General features: G+C 38.5%; 1 protein-coding gene across 2 annotated transcripts in view; it reads left to right on the top strand.

Moving 5' to 3' along the window:
- The window catches only part of Tmem59 (transmembrane protein 59), a 29,276-nt gene extending 10,290 nt beyond the window's left edge, over window positions 1–18,986 (top strand). The window contains exons 4-8 of one of the 2 annotated variants that reach the window (XM_004874645.4): window positions 939–1,091; window positions 3,276–3,357; window positions 4,122–4,203; window positions 9,483–9,591; window positions 18,355–18,986. In XM_004874645.4, coding sequence (XP_004874702.1) covers window positions 939–1,091; window positions 3,276–3,357; window positions 4,122–4,203; window positions 9,483–9,591; window positions 18,355–18,510 — 582 coding nt within the window. In that variant the 3' untranslated portion in view covers window positions 18,511–18,986. Of the gene's footprint in view, window positions 1–938; window positions 1,092–3,275; window positions 3,358–4,118; window positions 4,204–9,482; window positions 9,592–18,354 lie in introns of both variants that reach the window. The other variant, XM_004874644.4, reaches the window with a different exon arrangement.
- The last annotated feature ends 1,786 nt before the right edge of the window (window positions 18,987–20,772 follow it).

Below are 20,772 nucleotides of genomic sequence, written 5' to 3'. Positions count from 1 at the left end.
CCTCCCCAGTAGCACTTACTGTATATACTCAGCCTATAAAACACTCCCCTCAATCTGCCTTTTTACCAGATATCTCACATTTTATTCATGTATACTTTTGATTGATTTTTTTTCCTTCTTTTTCATTGATGTTTATTATAACATGATTTATTCTACATGAAACCATTAAAGTTAGGAATGGTATGATTTGTTCCTTCCCATTCTACCCTTTAATATTCTTCTGGGCCTGATTTAATCAAATCTTAAGTCTCCATAGTTTTAGACCTAATTTAAAAGTCTTTTACAGTCCTATGTTGGTACTTCACTGCTTTGAAACTTGTCAAATTTGGTATTGCATATATTTTGACATGAAAATTTTGTCCTGTTACTTCTGTTTGTTTGGCACTGGATGCACAAGCTAGAACTTATCAGTTTGGCACTGGTTGCACAAGCTAGAACTTATCAGTCTCAGTTGCCTCCTGATTTGCCACCCTTTCCAGTCAAAACAATTTGTTTGAGACTCATTTTTGCTACTCTCTGCACTCCCAGAACCAATAATACCACTACATTGTTATTTTTTCTTTTTATTCTTTACCTGTTTGTTTGACACAGAGTCTCACTATGTAGCCCAGGCTGGCCTCGAACTTGCAGTGATCCTCCTGCCTCAGCTTCCCAAGTGTTAGAATTACAAGTGCATGCCACCACGCCCAGCTTACCCTTGTATTATTCTTGATAGAGGTGACAGATAGATTACAAATGTGTTTCCTGACAAAGTAGCCTGAGATTTGATGCTTTACCATGGTTAGTTTGCACAGATAACAGTTTAATGCTGATAATTGTGGAAGGTTAAGGCCTATCTCGTGAAGATTTGAGGAATCTTGATTATGTTGTTCTCTTGAATATACTGTAGATGTACAATATAATAAATAATAGATTTCTCTGATTTAAATTTTCTTTAGCTCATGTCCCTGATGCCAAAAATGCATCTGCTCTTCCCTCTGACACTGGTGCGGTCCTTCTGGAGCGACATGATGGGCTCTGCACAGAGCTTCATTACCTCTTCCTGGACTTTCTATCTCCAAGCCGATGATGGAAAAATAGTCATATTCCAGGTGACAGCTGTGCCGCATACGTTCATCTGAGTACCAACAGTAGTAGATACGGGTCTTGGCATAGGGCTGCATACTCATTTATAAATGTATATTGTCAGATAATCACTTGGCTTGATAAAAACATTGGGCATCAAGACCCAGTGCAGTTACTCTTTTCCCCCAGCCCCTTGGGAGCCTTATTAAAACCCACTGGGGGCTGGAGATTTAGCTCAGTGGTTCTGCTGCATGTCTCGCAAGCACAAGGTCCTGAGTTCAATCCCCGGTACCGAAAAAAAAGCCAAAAACCCATTGGTTCTTATCTCATTAGGATTATTTTTTGAGATAGAGTTTTGCTATGCATTTCAGGCTGGCCTCATTTTGTGGTGATCTTCCTGCCTCAGCCTCCTGAGTGCTGGAATTACAAGTGCATGCCACCACACCCAGCTTTCTAATTGGAATTCTGAGTCTTCTCAATTTTATTGTTATTAAATTGATAAAATGAAATTTTAAGATATGGAAGGTAATTAATATTCATTGAATACAAATATTGGCATATATACATATTAGATAAAAGTGATATGACAAATATTTAGTTTTTTGTTTCTTTGTTTTGTTTTTTTGGTAGCAGGGATCAAACTCAGGACCTTGCACTTGCAAGGCAGGCAGCGGAACCACTGAGCTAAATCCCCAGCCCAAATATTTAGTTTTTTATACTTCTTTTCCTCATAACTCTTGTTGAAGAAACATTTTGCCTCCTAGAGAGATAACTTTTCTCCTGTTTCACCCTTTGCCATATGAAATGATAACAGTAGCTGCTGTTTCTAGAATTCTGTTATACTAAATATTTTACATATACTTCCCCCGGACTATATCTGGGGGATTGGTTCTAGGACCCTCATCGATACCAAAATGAGGTTGCTCAAGTTTCTTAGTTAAATGGTATAGTATTTGGATGTAACCTGTGTGCGCACCCCCTCCATATAAGTCCAGTCCAGTGTCATTGAACAGTGGGGACACAGTTGGAAAGGCAAGCTCATTGCTGTTTGGACATCAGGGCTTGTATTTACACTAAGATGGCTACAACCTCTCAAGGCAATGTCATCTTATGGTGTGCTGCAGCGTAATTGTTAGACAACTTTATGAGGTTGTATTATCCCTGTTTTATTGATGATGAAGCTGAGAATCTAACTTGTTTATGGCCTTCCTGCCAGTAACAGAATTAGGCTTTAAACTCAGGGTGCCTAAGGCCCATGTACCAGCCTATCATGCTGTCTTCTTTTTAATTCAGTAGTTGAATTTCTCAAATACGCCAGTCAACAAATTATATTGTGGCATTGTCTTTCTCTCACGTAAGAAGGTGCACCTTTTAATACTAATTCAGCGGTTTACTTTATGGCTATGATTTTTAGCACCATGTTGAGCTTGGTGCCCTGTACTTAAAATTTGGTAATAACTAAATCACGGGAATTTTCTGTCTTTAAATTCATGAGCAAGTTCTAAAGCTGCTAATGTTAAAGCTTAAGTTGACTCTCAGAATGGTGCCCTCAATCATTCCTCATTAAATGTGAGATTAGTTCTATTGCTCTCTAAAATCTGTGCTATAAATGTGTTATAATTTATGTAACTAGAATGGAAAAAAACCCATTCCAGAAACTCTGAGCTATATAAAAGATGTAAAGAGGGATGGGGATTTGGCTTAGTGGTTCTGCCACTTGCCTCACAAGCACAAGGACCCAAGTTCAATCCCCAGTACCAAAAAAAAAAAGATGTAAAGAATGGAATATTTGCCTGTAACTTATAAATTATTCATTTCTCAGAGAAGAATGGAATGTTTTATATGAGAATAAATAGATGATATTTAACCAAAAGTTTTGACAGTCTGCTGAATTACTTCTGGTCAACTTTTGCAGGGTATAATACTTAGTACAGTGTTTTGTCATGATTTATCCCCCCCTCTCTTTTTAGTGTTGTCAGGAAGTTAAACTTACTAAATAATTTGTGATAAGAGTAATCTTTGCAAGACATTAGATCTGATGTTCAGGAAGTGCAATTAAAATATTTTGTAGCCAATGTGTTTTATTTTTTTTTTAACATACATCTGTTGATTTTTCTCAGTTTAAATGTTTACAGAGATGATGTGTTGCTGAACTCACTTTAAAAGCTTAATAGGTATGAATGACTTAATTGCTTTCATTATCATTTTAGTCTAAGCCAGAAATTCAGTATGCACCACAGTTGGAACAGGGGCCTACAAATTTGAGAGAACCGTCTCTAAGCAAAATGTCCTGTAAGTTTTATTTTTAAAAGCTCAGATAAAAATATTAGCAGTCAAATCTGATTGTAGTGGGGTTGGTTGGCCACCTCTAGATTTCTGAGTTACTGAGTCTGGGAGAAGATCCGAGAATCTGCATTTCTAACAAGTTTCACATTTTAGTGGTACTGCTTGTCTGGGGACCATACTTGAGAAAGACTATTCTAAAAATATGCAGTTTGTTTCAAAGATATTTGGGGTATGAGTTAATCAGATGTTCTGGTATTTCCCAATAAATTAACCAGATAGTAAAACTACTCCAAAAATGTGAGTCTCATAATTCTATTTTTATTTCCATGCTAGAAGTGAATTTTAACTAGTAGGAACATCAAACATCAAGCTAAAAGCACAGGTTACTTTTTAAAGTTTACTAGCCACTGTATTTGAGATGTTGATTTAATTAACATGATTATGCTGGTGGGTAGGAATGGGTAGATAATGATAGCACATAACAGACATAAAACCATCTAGAACAAACCAAATTCTACTATTCAAGTCCACATGTAATTAAACAGAAAGCATTGATGTCAGTAGGAATTTGAAAACAAGACAGGAAACCTATAATATAGTAGAACATCCATTTGGTTTTTGATGTGTCAAAAGGACTTGCATACATTATAAAATGTGTCCAATTATATATTTTAAAACAATTGGATATCTGTAGAGTATATCTAGAAGTAGTCTTAAGAGATAAACTTTTAGAATATAGTATATGCTAAACTTGTTCCATATTTCAGCAGATCTGCAAATGAGAAGCTCACAAGCACACAAGAACTATCTTGAAGATGGAGAGAGTGATGGATTTTTAAGATGCCTCTCTGTGTATGTATTCTTCCTTGTGTATGTACAAGATAAAATCCTGTTTGTGTTAGATAAAACATTCCTTTTTATTGTTTTAAAACTATATTAGTAGCTAGTGGTACATACCTGTAATACTAGCACTCTGGAGGCTGAGGCAGGAAGATTGCCACGAGTTCAAGGCCAGCCTGGGCTACATAGTGAGTTCAGGGCCAGCCTGAACTACAGAGTGAGACCCTCTCTCAGAAAACTAAAAAAGGGCCAGAGATTTAGCTCAGTGGTGCCACTGTCTGCCTCACAAGTGCAAGGTCCCGAATTCGATCCCCAGTACCAAAAAACAAAACAAAACTATAGGGCTGGGGATGTAGCTCAGCGTCACCACTCCTGCCTTGCAAGTGTAAGGTCCTAAGTTCGATCCCCTGGTACCGGGAGAAAAAACAAACTACATTGGCACCTCAAAATAATTTTTTATCTTCTGTCTTCCAAACTTGTACTTTTGGATATTTTAGTTGTTTAAAATATAATGTGCATAATATTTTTAAAAAATGGACATATAGGGCCAGGGATTTAGCTCAGTGGTTCGGCTGCTTACCTCACAAGCTCAAGGACCTGAGTTCGATCCCTGGTACCAAAAAAAAAAAAAAATGGACATATAATTATATAATTTTATGAGGTACAATGTGATATTTTGATGTATGTTGTGCAATTATCAAATCAGGGTAGTTAGCATATCTGTAATCTCATTTATCATTTCAGGTGATAAAACATTCAAAATCCTCTTTTGTAGCAATTTTGAAATATATAATACACAATTGTTAACTAGAGTCTCCAGAATATATATACTCTGGTGCCTGTTGTGTCTCATAATACTGCAGTTGTTCAAACTGCATGGTTCCTAAGATTTCTTACAACAGAAAGAGTTCAGCAGGTCTTGTTTTGGTTAGGTTTGTTTTTTGCAATGCTAGGAAGTGGACCCTGAGCCTTGCATGTGCTAGGCAGGCACTCTATCTCTGAGGTACATCCTCAGCTTTCTTAACAGATTTTATCAGGTATCAATAGAGTTACGTGGAACTTAAAAATTAATCTTTTGGCTGGGCATGGTAGTACATGCCTGTAATTCCAGCACTTGGGAGGCTGAGGCAGGAGGATCACCATGAGTTTGAGGCCAGCCTGAGTTATAACACAGTGAATTCAAGGCCAGCCTGAAGTGCAAGGTGAGACCCTGTCTCAGAAAGTAACAATAGTAATACTCTTTTACTAAACCAAATAAAGCTGTGTTAGAAAATAAATCTGTTTTTGACCTTGACTATGTGCAGAAAAAAAGTCAGATTTTTTCTTTATAGAATTTTAAATTTTTGTTGTAGTTTGATAGTTCATTTTTTTTTTTTATTGATACCAGAGATCAAACTCAGGACCTTTCGCTTTTGAGGCAGGAAGTGGAAACACTGAGCTAAATCCCCAGCCTGATGAAACTTAAGTTATCATCTAATCATAAATTACAATTTATTCTCAGTAGTACACTATCTGACATGTTACTAGTGACTTATTCTCTTTAATGCTTTGTTATACTTTGTGTTTTTTGCTTTTTTTTGTACTAGGGATCGAACTCAGGTCCTTGGGTTTGCGCAGCAGGCGGCACAACCACTGAGCTAAATCCCCGGCTCATTTTTTTGTTTTTTGATGTTGATGATTGAACCCAGAGCCTCACACAAGCATGCACTCTACCACTGAGTACAGTCCCAACCCCAAGTTGTTCTAACTTTTTTTTGTTGTTCTAACATTTTAAAAGCAATTTTGGGCTAGGGATTTAGCTCAGTGGTTCCGCCATCTGCCTTGCAAGCACAAGGTATCGAGTTTGATCCCTGGTACCAAAAATAAACAAGCAAATAAATAAAGAAAAAATAAAAGCAATTTTGTGAATTCTTAACTTAAGAAATGACTAACTTGACGGGGATTTAGCTCAGTGGTTTCACCACCTGCTGCACAAGCGCAAGGACCCGAGTTCAATCCCCGGTACAAAAAAAACAAAAAAACAACTAACTTTATAACTAGAGAGATTTATTTCTTAGTTTCTGTACATAGCTGAGTGTGTTGATGAATACCTATAATACCAGCTAATTGGGAGGCTAAAGCAGAAGGGTCACAAGTTTGAGGCCACAGTAGGCAACTTAGCAAAACCCTGTCTGTAGGACTGGGGATTTAGCTCAGTGGTTCTACCGCCTGCCTCGCAAGCTCAAGGACCTGAGTTCAATCCCTGGTAACAAAAACCCCAAAAAACCCTGTCTGAAAATAAAATTTAAAAAGGCCTAGGAATATAGCCCAGTGGTAAGAGTGCTTGCTTAGCAAGTGCATGTGGTTAAAATTCAAATCTTGTTTTTCTAATTCTATGACTTTCTATTCTGTCAGCCAGAGCTGTCTGGTTACCCTAAAGTGTCATGATTTTTCCATAATCACATTAAAGATCAGCCAGCCAGATAATGGAATCTGGTCTTTTGACTCTTCTAGCAGTACTTCTATTGTACCATGTACTTGTTATAAAGATAGCCTTCTATCCAGAATGGAAATTAAGGTCATACTCATTTTTTTCATTTCTTTTTAGAGATTCTATCATGTGCCAGACACTGTGCTAGGGACTTGAGACCTAGAAAGGATGGCCAGTCTGCCTCTATGGAGTTGTGAGATCTAGACAGATACAGAAATAATGACCATCCCACCTGTCTCTCATATACAGAGTCTAAGTCCATTGGAGACTTCAAGGGCAGATTTACTGAGACAGAAGTGAATCTTAAAGGATAAGTAGAAGCTTTTGCTAGTTGTGGCAAAATTATTAAAAATTTATTTTCAGATAAACTGGCTTTTTGCTGAATATATTAACCATGTATGGAGGTTCGGGAAAGTCAGAAATTTGACCCCCTCCAGGTTATATAGCCAGCTGTGTTAAATTCAACCCAAATTTTTCTAATTTAACATCTTGTACTGATCCTGTTCTGCCATTGATGTATAGGAGGTGGACAGAACCAGACAAGAATGGCAGAGTAATCAAATATGTTAGGTAGAAGCCCCTGTGTGAAGGATAGATTGGAAGACCAGACTAGAAAGCTTCTGTAAGTCAGCAAGAAATTATGAGACCTGAACTAGGGCAGTCAACTAGGGTTACAGGAGATGATGGAGATAACTGCCTATAGAGGTTGAAGAAGATGATGACCTCTAAGACAAGCCTGTTATTTGCCTTAACTGGTTGCTATTGTAATCCAGATAGCAGATATATCTTTCCCATTCATGGAAGTAAATTCCCTAGTACCCAGTTTAGGGCTGGACCATGTAAAGGAAAGTGGGTGCTTTTTCATTAAATATTTTTTACTCTTAGCTTTCAAAACAGATATACTTAAAGCATCATAAGGGAGTTACTTCCCTGTTTTTAGATGCAGTGCGTTCTCCAAAGTCCACGTATTTTGCTGGGATTCCAAAAAATGACTCGGCATAGTTTCTGTAGCATGTTCACATGTTGGCAAACCATCAAGTGAATGGGTTATGGTGGTAAGTTTGTGAAGTGCATTCTGAAAATACAGTGAAGGTTTAAATTTTTAGAAATTTATTACAGTAAAACGCACATTACCATTAATCTCCCTCGAAATACACCCCCTTCCTTCAAGCACTCTTATTCTTGCCATGCTCTGAAGCAGTTCAGGAAGTCCTCTCTTGGAGTGTCTTTATAAAATGCATTGAATGCTCCTACTGAGGGCCATCCAATGGAAAGGCAGGCTCATAAAAACATTCTGTGGGGCCGGGAATTTAGCTCAGTGGTTTCGCTGCCTGCTACACAAGCGCAAGGACCCAAGTGCGATCCCCAGTACCAAAAAAAAAAAACATTCTGTGTGTCCTCATCCATTTTATTCACCACATCTGGCACCGTGCCACTTTTGGTTCTTCCCCAAAGTCAAAATAACCATGAAAGGTAAAACATTTTGAATTGATTGGGGACATCAAGGCAGCCACAACAATACAAGTAAAGACCATGTAAAAGGACTTTAGAACTGCTTCAGAAAATGGCAAGAATGGTGGGATAAGTGTATTCAAAGCGGGGAGTGTATTGAGGGGGACTAATTCCATAGCAATGTGTCTTTTTACTATGGTAAATTGTTTTTATTTAAGCACACTGTATTTTTCAACCGTACTTAGTATTTGAAATGTTACAGGAAGCTGACTTCTTTATAATTGTGAATTCTTTATAAAACAAATGATCAAACCAGGCATGGTGGCACACACCTGTGATCCCAGCACTCAAAGAGGCTGAGGCAGAAGGATTGCCATGAGTTCAAGGCCACCTTGAACTATATAGTGACACCTTGTCTCCAAAAAAAAAAAAGGCCATTTCATAATTTACCTATTCTATGCCTTAACTTTTTAGGGTATTGAGTTCTCTTTAAGTATTGTGATACCTTGAAAAAGAATGTGTGACGTTTCTCTGACTGTTCAATTTGTAGGATGCTTATTTGCCTTATCTTATTTGGTAATTAGAAAATATTCTTGGGCCGGTGATGTAGCTCAGTGGTACAGCACTTGCCTAACATCCATGAGGCCTTAGATTCAATTCCCAGTACTGCAGAAAGAAAAGAAATGAAAAGAAAAGCCAGCACACACCTGTGATCCTAGCACTCTGGGAGGCTGAGGCAGGAAGATTGAAAATTTGAACCCAGCCAAGGCAACTTAGCAACTTAATGAGACCCTGTCTCAAAATGAAATGTAAAATGTGGGCTGAGGATGTAGCTTAATGCTACAGAAAACCAAAGAAACAAAAAACCTCTTGACAGTAATTTAGTTTAATTTTATACATTTAGTAGGAAATCTATATATCTGATTTTTTTTTTTTTGGTACGAGGGATCAAACTCTGGCCCTTGCACTTGCACAGCAGGCGGCGAATATATCTGATTTTATAATCATTATTATATTATTATAAGTTATGTAGCCATGCTATAGAAACTTCATAAATAGAGGCCAGAGATTTAGCTCAGTGGTTTCACCGCCTGCTGTGCAAGCCTAAGGACCCGAGTTCGATCCCCGGTACCAAAGAAGAAAGAAACTTCATAAATAAACAAGGGTATCATAGTACTCTGATATACTAGTTATTATATTAAGGTATTATAATACCTTCTATAAACATTTTTAAAACTAGTTTTAAAGATAGTATATAAAGCTTTGATTGCATTATTCAGGTAAGTACAGTATGAGTTTGATTGCCTTTAATTATTAAGACTCCCTTTTTTTAATATGAAATTTTAATATGACTGTTGATTTTTTTCAGGAACTCTGGGTGGATTCTAACCATGACTCTCATCCTCTCGGTGATGGTATTGCTCTGGATTTGTTGTGCAGCTGTTGCTACAGCTGTGGAGCAGTATGTTCCTTCTGAGGTAAATTTCATTCTAACCCTGGGCTATTGGAAGACTGAACTCTGATAAACCATCTTAAGTGCCTTATTCATTTCACTTCGAGTGAGAGGAGACTCAGTGGTTCCTCATCTAGTTGAGGTTGACACACAGGAAAGTTCCAGGTTCCAGCAAAGACGCACTCCCAGTTTTCTGTGGTGGTGCTAACTGCTGTAAGGACTGTTGACAGCTTGGGCAGGTGACTCTGCCCATCTCTCTGAGACTGAACAGAGCTGTTAGCACAGTTTTCTCAGGTGGAATGGGAAAGAAGAGTTGTAGAATCACTTAACAACTTGGAATTAATTGCCACAAATGTTAAGGAGTAACTGCTCTAGAAGCAACAAGACTAGGGTATTTGATTCTGAGTTACTGTTCTGGTAGCTAACGCCAAGAGAGAAAGAAGACTGTTGTGCCTTTCTTGGTAATTAAAATTTAACTGACCCAAGAAACATAACTTAAGATAAAGGATTTTAGGGGCCGGGGATTTAGCTCAGTGGTTTCGCTGCCTGCTGTGCAAGCACAATGACCCAAGTTCGATCCCGAGTACCAAAAAAAAAGATAAAGTATTTTCGTTTTGGGAAAAGGCTGTAATTTGATGACTCAACAGACCTTTTAAGAAAAGAAAGTTATATAACTAAATACAGGATAATGTCTGTTGACATCACATCCAACTGAAATAAACTGCAGTTGCCTTGTGCTTCCAAAGTGCCATAGAAAAAGAAAAAGAGGAAACAAGAGAAATTAAAATAGAATCTAAAAATAAGCCATTGACATGATATAATAGACACAGGTACCCAGAAACTGAGGCAGGATGATGTTGTTAGGTAACACATATGTAGTTCTTTAAAATTTGCTAAGTATTAATCCCAGCACTTGGGAGGCTGATTGCCAGAGTTTGAGGCCAGCCTAGACTACGCAGTGAGCTCAAGGCCAGCCTGAGCTACATAGTGAGACCCTGTGTCCAAGAAAAAAAATTTGCAGAATATTTTCACGTGGTCTTGTATGTCAGTCCAGTGCCCAACAATAGTCTATAGCAGGTTTGTTATTCCATTTTATAGATGAGTTAACAGGCTTACAAAGTCTAGGTAATCTTCCTAGGATTGCATAGCCAGGAAAGTATTGAGGCTAGAGTGAAGTTCATGTCTTTAGATTGACATCATCTGTGTTTTTTCCTATAGACTTTCTTACCTATAACTGATAAAGTGTTAAAATGGCAAAAATAATAGTTGTATGAAGTATTAAGGAAAGCAGAGACTGCTAAGATTGTCAGATGAAGACTGTAGATAATGGGAGTCTTGACCTGAACTTTGAAGAATAGGTACCTAGGGATGAATAAGTAGAGGAGAGTGGACAGTTTTCCCCAGGTACAGGTAAGAATAAGCTGAGTAGGGCCAGGGATTTAGTTCAGTGGTTCTGCTGCCAGCCTCGCAAGCACAAGGTCCCGAGTTTGATCCCCGGTACCAAAAAAAAAAAAAAGAAGAAGCTAACTATTGGGAAGTTATGGAAGTTAAAGGGAACATACACATTTTTCCAGAACTCATATGTTTATATGAATGTACTGGTAACATCTTCTTGCTGCATTACCTGTTTGTGTTCCGTCATAATATATATTTTAATCATTGCATTGTTCCTGGTAAAGCTGAAATTATGCATCTTGTGTAGAATTGCCTTTGCCTGTGACTTCCCTTTGAGCTGCTTCCTGAGCTCTTAAATATTCATGGCATCAAAGCTCCCAACCTAGATAATAAGTTCTTGTTGACCTCTAGCCTGTGACACCTTGTTCCCTGCCTTCTTTTATTCTCATTTCTTCTTTTGACTCCTAGGATGCCCCTAGGAGTAAGAATACATATTGACATTGGCCTGGCTGTAGCCAAGAAAGACTAATTGGCTGGCTTGGTGACTTTACCTAGATATATTCACCAAAACCTACATTCTGGTTCCCAACTCAACTACTGTTGTTACTACAAGCACTTTTTACTGGGCACTGTTCTAAATACTTTATATGAATTAGGTCATAGTTTTCATAGTAGCCCTGTGAGATGGCTGCTATTACTATCCCCATTTGCCAGATGGGAAAACCACAAAAGAGAGTTTCTAATTGCCCCAATATCACATACCAGTAGGTGGTGGAATCAGGATATGAACTCAAGATAGTCTGATTCCAGAGCCATTGTGCTTTTGGTCAGCCTGGAATCATACATATGGAAATTGATGAGTTGATTCCTATCAGCAGCTGCTATCTTGTGTGCCCTTTTTGACACCAGGAAGGTAGACACTGCTGGACTACACGTTCACATTTTGAGGTAGGATGCTCAAATTCTCTCTTATCTAAGTAATTCTTAGGTGGGCAGTTCATAGCTTGCCCTCCCTTCTGGTATTGCTTACACATATCTGTGATTCTCATTGTGATTATGGTTATACTGTGTCTTATAGACCTTATGTGACTCTTTTTTGTGTGTGTGTGGTACCGGGGATTGAACTCAGGTCCTTGTGCTTGCCAGGCAGGCATGCCAACACTGAGCTACATCCACAGCCCTTTTTACGTGACTCTTGATCTTTTTCTTTCAGCTATCTCTACTGTGATAAGTTTTGTTTTGATTGTATAACTTTAATTCTGTGAGAAAATTTCTCCTCTTATTTCTATGTTATTTGGAAGAACATCCCACTGTTCCCACATATGCCCCCCCCGCAGCCCTTTGTGACCATAAAACCCAGAGCATCGGCAGCACATTTGGAGCCTTGTTGGCTGCTATTATAGCCCCTGCAGAATTGTTATGTTGCCATTTTATTTTCAATATAAGCAATTTTAATAAATATTAATGTTTTGTTTCCTGTTTTCAGATATCATAGTATGAATACCCACTTTTTTCTGGTGTTTTTTCCTTTGTTCACTGAAAATAATAATTTAGAATTTAGTATTAGAAAAATTATTCAAGTTTTCTTTGCCAGAAATCCCTATTTTGTTTTGTTTTGTTTTTTTGGTACTGAGGCTCGAACTTGGGACCTTGTGCTTGTGAGGCAGGCAACGGAACCACTGAGCTAAAACCCCGGCCCAGAAATCCCTATTTTAAAACTTTACTTGTGCAAAGTTTTTTTCATGAGTTTATTATTGGAATATAAGTTTTTTCTGACCTCTCTCTATAGTCGCATTAGATTCCATTTTAAGTCCTCCAAGTATAGTTCATCTATGAGCAGTATTATATATATTATATTATTTACACATATGATCATCCTGTATGTTTCAAGGTATTTATGAGCCAACTGAAAAATGGGTCTGTGTTTCATACAGACCTGGTATCCTTGGAGCCTACACATGAAGTACGAAAAGCTTTCCTTTTGGTCTCTGTAAACACAGTTTGAAATGGTGCCAGTAAATATCAGGAAGGTAGTGTTCTCTTAGAAACTTGTGAGCAACTTTATTTCTCTTATTTAGGAAAACTATGAAGTAACTTAGTGTGCTTTACACCTAGTAAGTACGCTTTACATACCATTTGATCATAATGGCCCCAAAGAGGTGGGAAAGAATTTCATTTCCTTGGTTGATCTTGATTCTTTGTCAGTGAGTGAACATATAAAGATTTTGATCTCTCTGCTTTTTTTTCCTTTTCCTTTTTCCACATTTATGATGTCATTTTGAAATGGGATGAGATTGTCTGTCTAATGTGATAAAGAGTTAGGGCCGGGGATTTAGCTCAGTGGTTCTGCCGCCTGCCTTGCAAGTGGAAGGATCTGAGTTCAATCCCCGGTACCAAAAAAATATATATATGATAAAGAGTTGTCACTCGTGGTTCCCCTTGGTAAGCAGGCAAGCTTGACATGGAAACAAGACTCCAGCAGTATTAGCTGTCCTTCCTGGAAACTGACCAGGCAGCCTCAGAAATTTGCTGTAGCAATGGATGGTGATGATAGATGCTGCCTCCATGTTATCTCGTTATCCCTGTGCTGCTTCTTTATTCCCATTTCTGGAAGAGCAGTGTTCTAAGCTTTCTGTCAAGACCATGATTGTCTGATTTTATATATTCAGTGAAAAGTGGTTTAAGAAAGCTGGACATGGACAACCTGTAATCCCACCTCTCTGGGAGGCTGAGGCAGAAGGATAGCAAGTTGAAGCCCAGGCTGGGCAACTTAGTGGTTTAGTGAAACCCTATCTCAGAATTAAAAAAAAATTTTTTTTTTTGGTATCGGGGATCAAACTTGGGACCTTGCGCTTGCAAGGCAGGTGACGGAACCACTGAGCTAAATCCCTGGCCCTACAGAATAAAAAAATTTTTAAAAAGAGGCTGAGATGTAGCTCAGTTCAAGCCCCACTACCAGGGCTGGGGTTAGGGAGTGGTTTAAGAAGACTCTTGATAGCACACATTAGTAAATCACATACATTTATAGATAATCTGTTATGTGCCAGGCCCTGTTCAAGGAATTATAGATGCAGTGAACAGTAAGACCAAGTTAGGCATGGTGCATGCCTGTAATCCTAGCACTTGGGAGGCCGAGACAGGATTCACTTGAGCTAAGGAGTTCAAGATTCAGCCTGGATAACATAATGAGACCTTAATGAGCCGGGGATTTAGCTCAGTGGTTTCGTTGCCTGCCTCGAAAGCGTGCAAGGACCCGAGTTCGATCTCCGGTACAAAACAAACAAACAAAAAACGAGACCTTATCTTGAACAACAACAACAAAAAGGAAAAAAGTAATAATAAGACCAAGAGCTTTGCCCTTTGGAAGATTTAAGACTCATAACAGAGATAGACAATAGAAAGTAATGTAAGTGCCACAGCTTCTTAATCCAAATTCTGTAAAGAAACTAAGGGTTAGAAAAGATTTAAGTAATTTTATCCAAGATCACATAACTAGTTAGTGACAGAGCCAGGCCTAATGCACAAGTACCTATTTACTAGTTAAATTTAGTTTTTGATTTCCAGAAGTAATGGATACATGTGGCATAAAATTAAGTCTTTATCTCTCATTCTTTAGTTAAGTCACAGTCTGAAGTCTTTTAATTCTCCAGGTAGTTAGCATTTTCAGATTTTATCATGTTTTTTAATTAACTTGAGATGTTATCTAACATCTACTAAAGGGTAATTTCATTTCCTCACTGTCTTCGCCTTCTTTTGTAATATATGTTATTTTGTGTGCTTTTCATGATTACTTTATAAATTTCTGTTGATAAGTCACTACTATATTTTCTCCTCCTTTTTTCCCATATTTTTTCTCAATTGTCTTTTCTTGTTATGATCCATGCTTCCATGCTTTATCTATAGGTTGATTTGAAAAATTAAAATCTAGTAGTCAGTTTTGGTGTTTTTTTTTTCTTTTTTTGAGACAGGGTCTCTCTAAAATGGTTGGCCTTTAACTTGCAGTGTACCCCAGACTGGTCTGAAACTCACAATTTTCCTGGCTCAGCCATCCACCTGCTGGGATTACAGGCATATGCTACCTACCATACCCAGTTCCAAAAAGCAGTATTTATATTATAACTTTGTAAATAGTGATTATAGTCAGTATTTGTAAATGGTGGATTTTTGTTTTGTTTTGGTTTGGTTTTTGGTACCTGGGATCGGACTCAGGTCCTTGCGCTTGCAAGGCAGGCGGTGGAACTACTGAGCTAAATCCCCGGCCCCCTCTAAATGGTGGTTTCAGTCATGTGTAAACAAAAACCTGAATTGAAAGAATCTTCTAAATACCTCCACCTAATGGAACCATTAGTTGTCACTTTCTTCTCATTCTCTGAGTCATCTCAGCTGCTACTCTTTCTTGTATTTTATGTTATTTTCTTTCTTTCTCTCTCTCTTTCTCTCTTTTTTGAGACAACCCTGTAATTCAGGCTAGCCTTGTAGCCCAGGCTGGCCTCGAACTCTAGGCAATCCTCCTGCCTCAGCCTCCCAAGTGCTGGGATTATAGGCATGCACCCCCAAGCCCAGATCCTATGTTGTTTTCTTTCAGAGATTCCTCTTTATTTTGCTGGAATACCTTTTTTAATTTTTTTCACAAAGCATACTTGGGTGGTAAACTGCCCATTAATACTTTTGAAAATATCTCTATTATATCCCTTGTATTTGCTTGATAATTTAAGGATACACAGTAGCCACAAAAATGATTATGCCTACTAGTTAGATTATGTATATGATCTTATCCACTTCTGTGCATAGATTTTACTCTCTGCACAGGTTTTACCTTCTCTCTATTCTCTTTTTTATTAACTTTTTAATTGACAAGTGAACAGTGTATTTATTTATGGTATATAACTTTTTGTTTGTTTGGTGGTGGTGGTGCTGGGGATCAAACCCAGGGGTTTGCACCTTCCAGGCAAGCTCTGTCTATTGCTGAGCTACATCTCTAGCCCTATAACATGTATACTTTGTGGAATGGCTAAGACAAGCTAACTAATATATCTTCAATCTGAAATATCATTCGTCTTGTGAGGATATTTAAAATCTACTCAGGTTAACAATTTTCATGTAAATAGTACATGGTTATTAGTCACTGTGTTGTACAATAGATCTCCCTTTTCTAACGGGGGCGGGGGGTGTTGTTTCATTTTTTCTTTTCAGTACTGGGGATTGAACTCAGGACCTTGTGCTTATGAGGCAGGTGCGATGCCACTAAGCTAAATCCCCAGCCCCTAACTGGGGTTTTATATCTTTTGACCAACATACCAGTTCCCCTCTTTTCCTTTTCTAGATAACTTCTTCCATGCTGGTATCTCAAATCATTCAAACTAGCCCCACTTCTGGTGTGGTGACACACAGCTGAAATCCCAGCTTTAAGGTGACTGAGGAAGGACAATTGTGATCAAGGCCAGCTTGGGCTGCATACCAGTTTGAGGCTGGCCCGGACCATACAGCAAGACCTTGTCTCAAAAAACAAACTGGCAGGTGTGGTAGTACATGCCTGTAATCCCAGGGCTCAGGAGGCAGAGGCAAGAGGATCCTCATGAATTCAAGGCCAGCCTAGGCTACATAGAGACTTCAAGGCTGACCTGAACTATATAGCAAGGCCAGGGGCAGTGGGGAGGGGAGATGGACACATAGCTCTTGGATGCTGCTTCAAGATCTTTAGATGTTGTTTTGTACAGTTGTGCACATGTTCTTTCTTAGTGCCTAAAGGCAGGCTGGGGCCGGGGATTTAGCTCAGTGGTTCCACTGGCTGCCTCAAAAGCGAAAGGACCCGAGTTCAATCCCCGGTACCAAAAAAATCCCCCCAAAAACCATAGTGCCTAAAGGCAAATGGCATACTAATTCTGGGTTTTAAGGAAGCCACCCTATTTCAGAACTGTATCAGGCCCATGTCCAGTCCCTCAGGTGCTGAATTTGTCTTGAAGAACTCTTGTTTGAAGAGAATAAGATACAGTTAGTTCCCAACTTAAGAACATTTGAGTTGTGAACTTTCACAGATATGAACAGACCTTGCATTATAAATATTCCTAGATATGAACAGTTTGAAGAAGTAGCTCACTTGTCTGCTGGACATTGTCACAGTTGTGCTGCTGTGTGCTTACTGTACAGTACGATAGTGTACAGTATTTTTGTGTGTGTGTTTGGTTATATTATGCTTTACATTGTACATTTGTGTCAGAGGTGTATAAGACTCAACTTTTTCGGACTTAAAAACAAATTTGATATGCAAACGTTCTCCTAAAATGGAATTTGTTCATAAGTCGGGGACTTGTCCTGGGCACCTCCTTAGGGTGGGACAGTTGTTGCCTTGGAAACAGTTGTGCAGACCACGTCTGACGCATGTTCAAGTAAGCAACCATCAGGACACCCGCTCCCCCTTTCTTCCCAGCCAGAGGCAGCACCGCCACCTCCCCACAGCTACCAGTATGTGAGGTCTTGTAACTGGCTTGTCTCACTTAGCATGATATTTGGGGTTCACCTCTTTTCTATCGTGTATCAAAGTAATAAACTTGTGAAGATGATTTTATTTAGCATCTTTTATGAGCAGTTTTCCAACATCGATAATCTTCCTGGTTCTCACTGTATGATCGTGTTTGCTCTGCCAGTGCTGCCAGCACTTCAATTTATCATGTGGATTCCGAGATTTGCTATTGTATGAGTTGACCACGAGATCTGTCCCATTTCTTAGCAAAGACCTTTTGCTTTTCTATCTTTAAGAACTACATCTAAGTAGACCTACTCTCAAAAGATATTAGATAGTACCATTATATTCCAGTGAGTTTTTGATGTTTATAGTGATTCTGTTTTATGCTTTCTTTCATTCTTTTGTTTTGGAGTCTTTTTGGATATGATAGTAACGATTTGAGAGAGTTTCTATGTCTGTGAAGACCTATCAGTGTTATAGTGGTTCATTTACATTCTTTCCTCTCACTTTTAACATAGCATACATCTTCCATATATGATAAGTTAAACATTTAATAGCAGAAAAATTTTGTAGCAAATCCTTGTACTGCCTAGAAAGAGAACTAAGATCTTAAAGGATATGATCACTTAAGGCATCCATCAGAGATCTAGAATCAGTGCTTTTGCCATGACCTCATTAATTCATTAAAACCTAAGCAATTTTATTTGATACTCATTTGTTGCATCTCTAAGGATTTCAAGTTGAGACTCCTGGAAAAGCTTTCTTTGACATCCACTGGGAGCCGCATCATGTGTCTGTAACACTTTGAGTTCAATTCTTCATTCTCAAAGATATTTATAGAATTTTTAACCAAATATCCAGAGATTAAATTGTTACTTGGAAACTTACTAATTATCCAAAGTACTGATATGCATTGATTTTCTTTTGCAGAAACTGAGTATCTATGGTGACTTGGAGTTTATGAATGAACAGAAGCTAAGCAGATACCCAGCGTCTTCTCTTGTGATTATTCGATCTAAAACTGAAGATCATGAAGAAGCAGGTCCTTTACCTACAAAAGTGAATCTTGCTCATTCAGAAATTTAAGCTTTTTTTAAAAAAAAGAAAATTGTCACAGATACCTGAATTTCCATTCCTCATAGAGCTTTTTAAATGGTTTCATTGGATATAGGCCTTAAGAAATCACCGTAAAATGCAAATAAAGTTACCCAAATCTGTGAAGACTGTATTTGCTGTAACTTTACCTGTATTTTTTTTTCTAGTAATTTAAGACATGAATGTTTGGGATTGTATCTGTATTTTACTAATACCTGTAGCTACTTCGGTTGCATTGTTTTCCTTTCTTAGCCAAACTCTATGAGCCAGTCATTGTTCTTCCCCACTCCTGCCATGATACTGTCAGTTATCTTAGCTAACAAGCTGAATGCTTAGTAGGAATGATGCTTCTGCTCGGAAAAGGCCCTCATATCTATACCTTGAAATTTAGCAGGACATGCTGTTTAATGACACTACATTTTCAGTTGTATTGAACTGAAATCATTAAAGTTTTATTTGAATAACTATGTGCTGAAACTTGAGTATTTGGTTTTGCTAATCCTCCCTCCCACTACTACCTAACCCAGAAAATAATGATCAAGGGTTCTGTGTCTAATGCTGTGTAACAGGGTGACCAGGACTAAAGCAAAAAGGATCCTCTCAGGAACACATTGATGTTACTTTGCAAAAGCGTCAAGTAGAAGATACTTGCAGAGAAAACATTTCATTTTGACAGTCAGAATTATACTCTTGTAATGCATAATGAGACTAATATCGCTACCATTTCTTTTCCTACAGTAATGCAGACTTAAAAATAAGCATGACCTCAGATACCATAATACACCGGAATGTGAGTGTGACTCAGCGTCCCTGCATCAGGGATGTCAGGGCCCATTGCAGACCAGCACCGTCCCTGACATTGTGGCTGACAACTGTGGCGGTGTTGTTTGCCTAGGGAGTGAGTCACACCCACTTTATAGCATCAGATTTCTCTGAGTCAGAAGAAAATACACTTAGAAGCTAATCAAGTAAGTCTTTTGGTCACAAAATGTAGGTTTTGGTTTTTAAAATAGTTTGTCTAGATTTGGAAGATAAAGAGTTAGAAGGTTGTGAGGACATCCATTTGAGGAAGAGAGGAGGAATTATTAAATAGACGTTGCCAAGCAGTCATTGTCTTTTCCTTATTTTTGGGAAAAAAATTATCAAATAAACAGCTTGGAGTTAACTTTAAAAGAAAAAAGCCAAGTAATTTTGTCTCCCACTCATAGTGCATACTTAATTCCTTAGTTAGGCACAGGCTTAATTGTGAACCACCAGGAAAGAAAAGGTAGGAAATAGACAAAATGCTGCAGTCTTAAGGACCAGACTTAATGAGATGTGCCGAGATAGATACCTCCTTTTCTATTGAAAGTATTGATCCAAGTTTGTCAAACTGTTTCCCTTATTCGTAAGAGAATTCCTTACAGGTGAAAACACCCAGTCTTTCCTCATAACTAGTAGTAGGCACTCAAATATTTACCACTTTTTAAAATTTTAACATTATTAAACCAGACTGACATTTTCAAAACAAGTTTCACCTTAAAAAAAAAAAAAGAAAAGAGAAAAATTACCCCCAAAATGTATACAGGATAAATATGTTTCTGATTGAGCCGGGGTTTTAGCTCTGGCACCACACCTGCCTCCCAAGTGCAAGGTCCTGAGTTCGATCCCCAGTACCAAAAGAAAAGTTTCTGATCTTGGGAATTCCAACCAAAGGGACGAAAGGGAGCTTCTGGGCCGCATCTGAGGTAACAGTTTTGCCTTTGGATGGATGGTGTGACTTAGCTCCTGGTTCCTGTGAGAAAGCCACTGACAGCCTTGTTTAGGGCCTGTGCAAATTCTCAAGACTCGGGCGTCCCTGGCTCATTCCTCTTAGACTTCTACAGATCTTATTGGTTCAGGGTCTCATCTATGAGACAGACTCGTTCAGGTGGTATCAAAGAGTGACTTAGGCCCAGGCTCCAAGTCTTTCACAAAGCACCCAGGCACCTTTTATTTCCGATAATCTAGTCTGTCTTGTCTTAGAAATTCCGACAACGATCATCAGGCAATCTGCACTGCTGTTCAGCATGTAAAACCTTGCATTGTTACTCTGAGCCAGAAAGCAAACAACTAACCCTAACCCTGACCTTGACCTTTTCCTAGCAAAGTCAGCCACTTCTGTTGTGAAGTTTTTTGGTTTGGTTTGGTTTTATGGCTGGTGCTGGAGATTGAACCCAGGGCTTGGCTCCACCTCAACCCTTATTTCAGTTTGAGACAGGTCTTGCTGTCTCA

The sequence above is a fragment of the Heterocephalus glaber genome, unplaced genomic scaffold, assembly GCF_053883595.1.
Source record: "Heterocephalus glaber isolate CG9 unplaced genomic scaffold, H.glaber_assembly_v1.0 deba00001449, whole genome shotgun sequence".
Lineage (NCBI taxonomy): Eukaryota > Metazoa > Chordata > Mammalia > Rodentia > Bathyergidae > Heterocephalus > Heterocephalus glaber.
The sequence above is the reverse complement of the archived record's forward strand: the minus strand, read 5'-3'. Positions and strand labels throughout refer to the sequence as shown.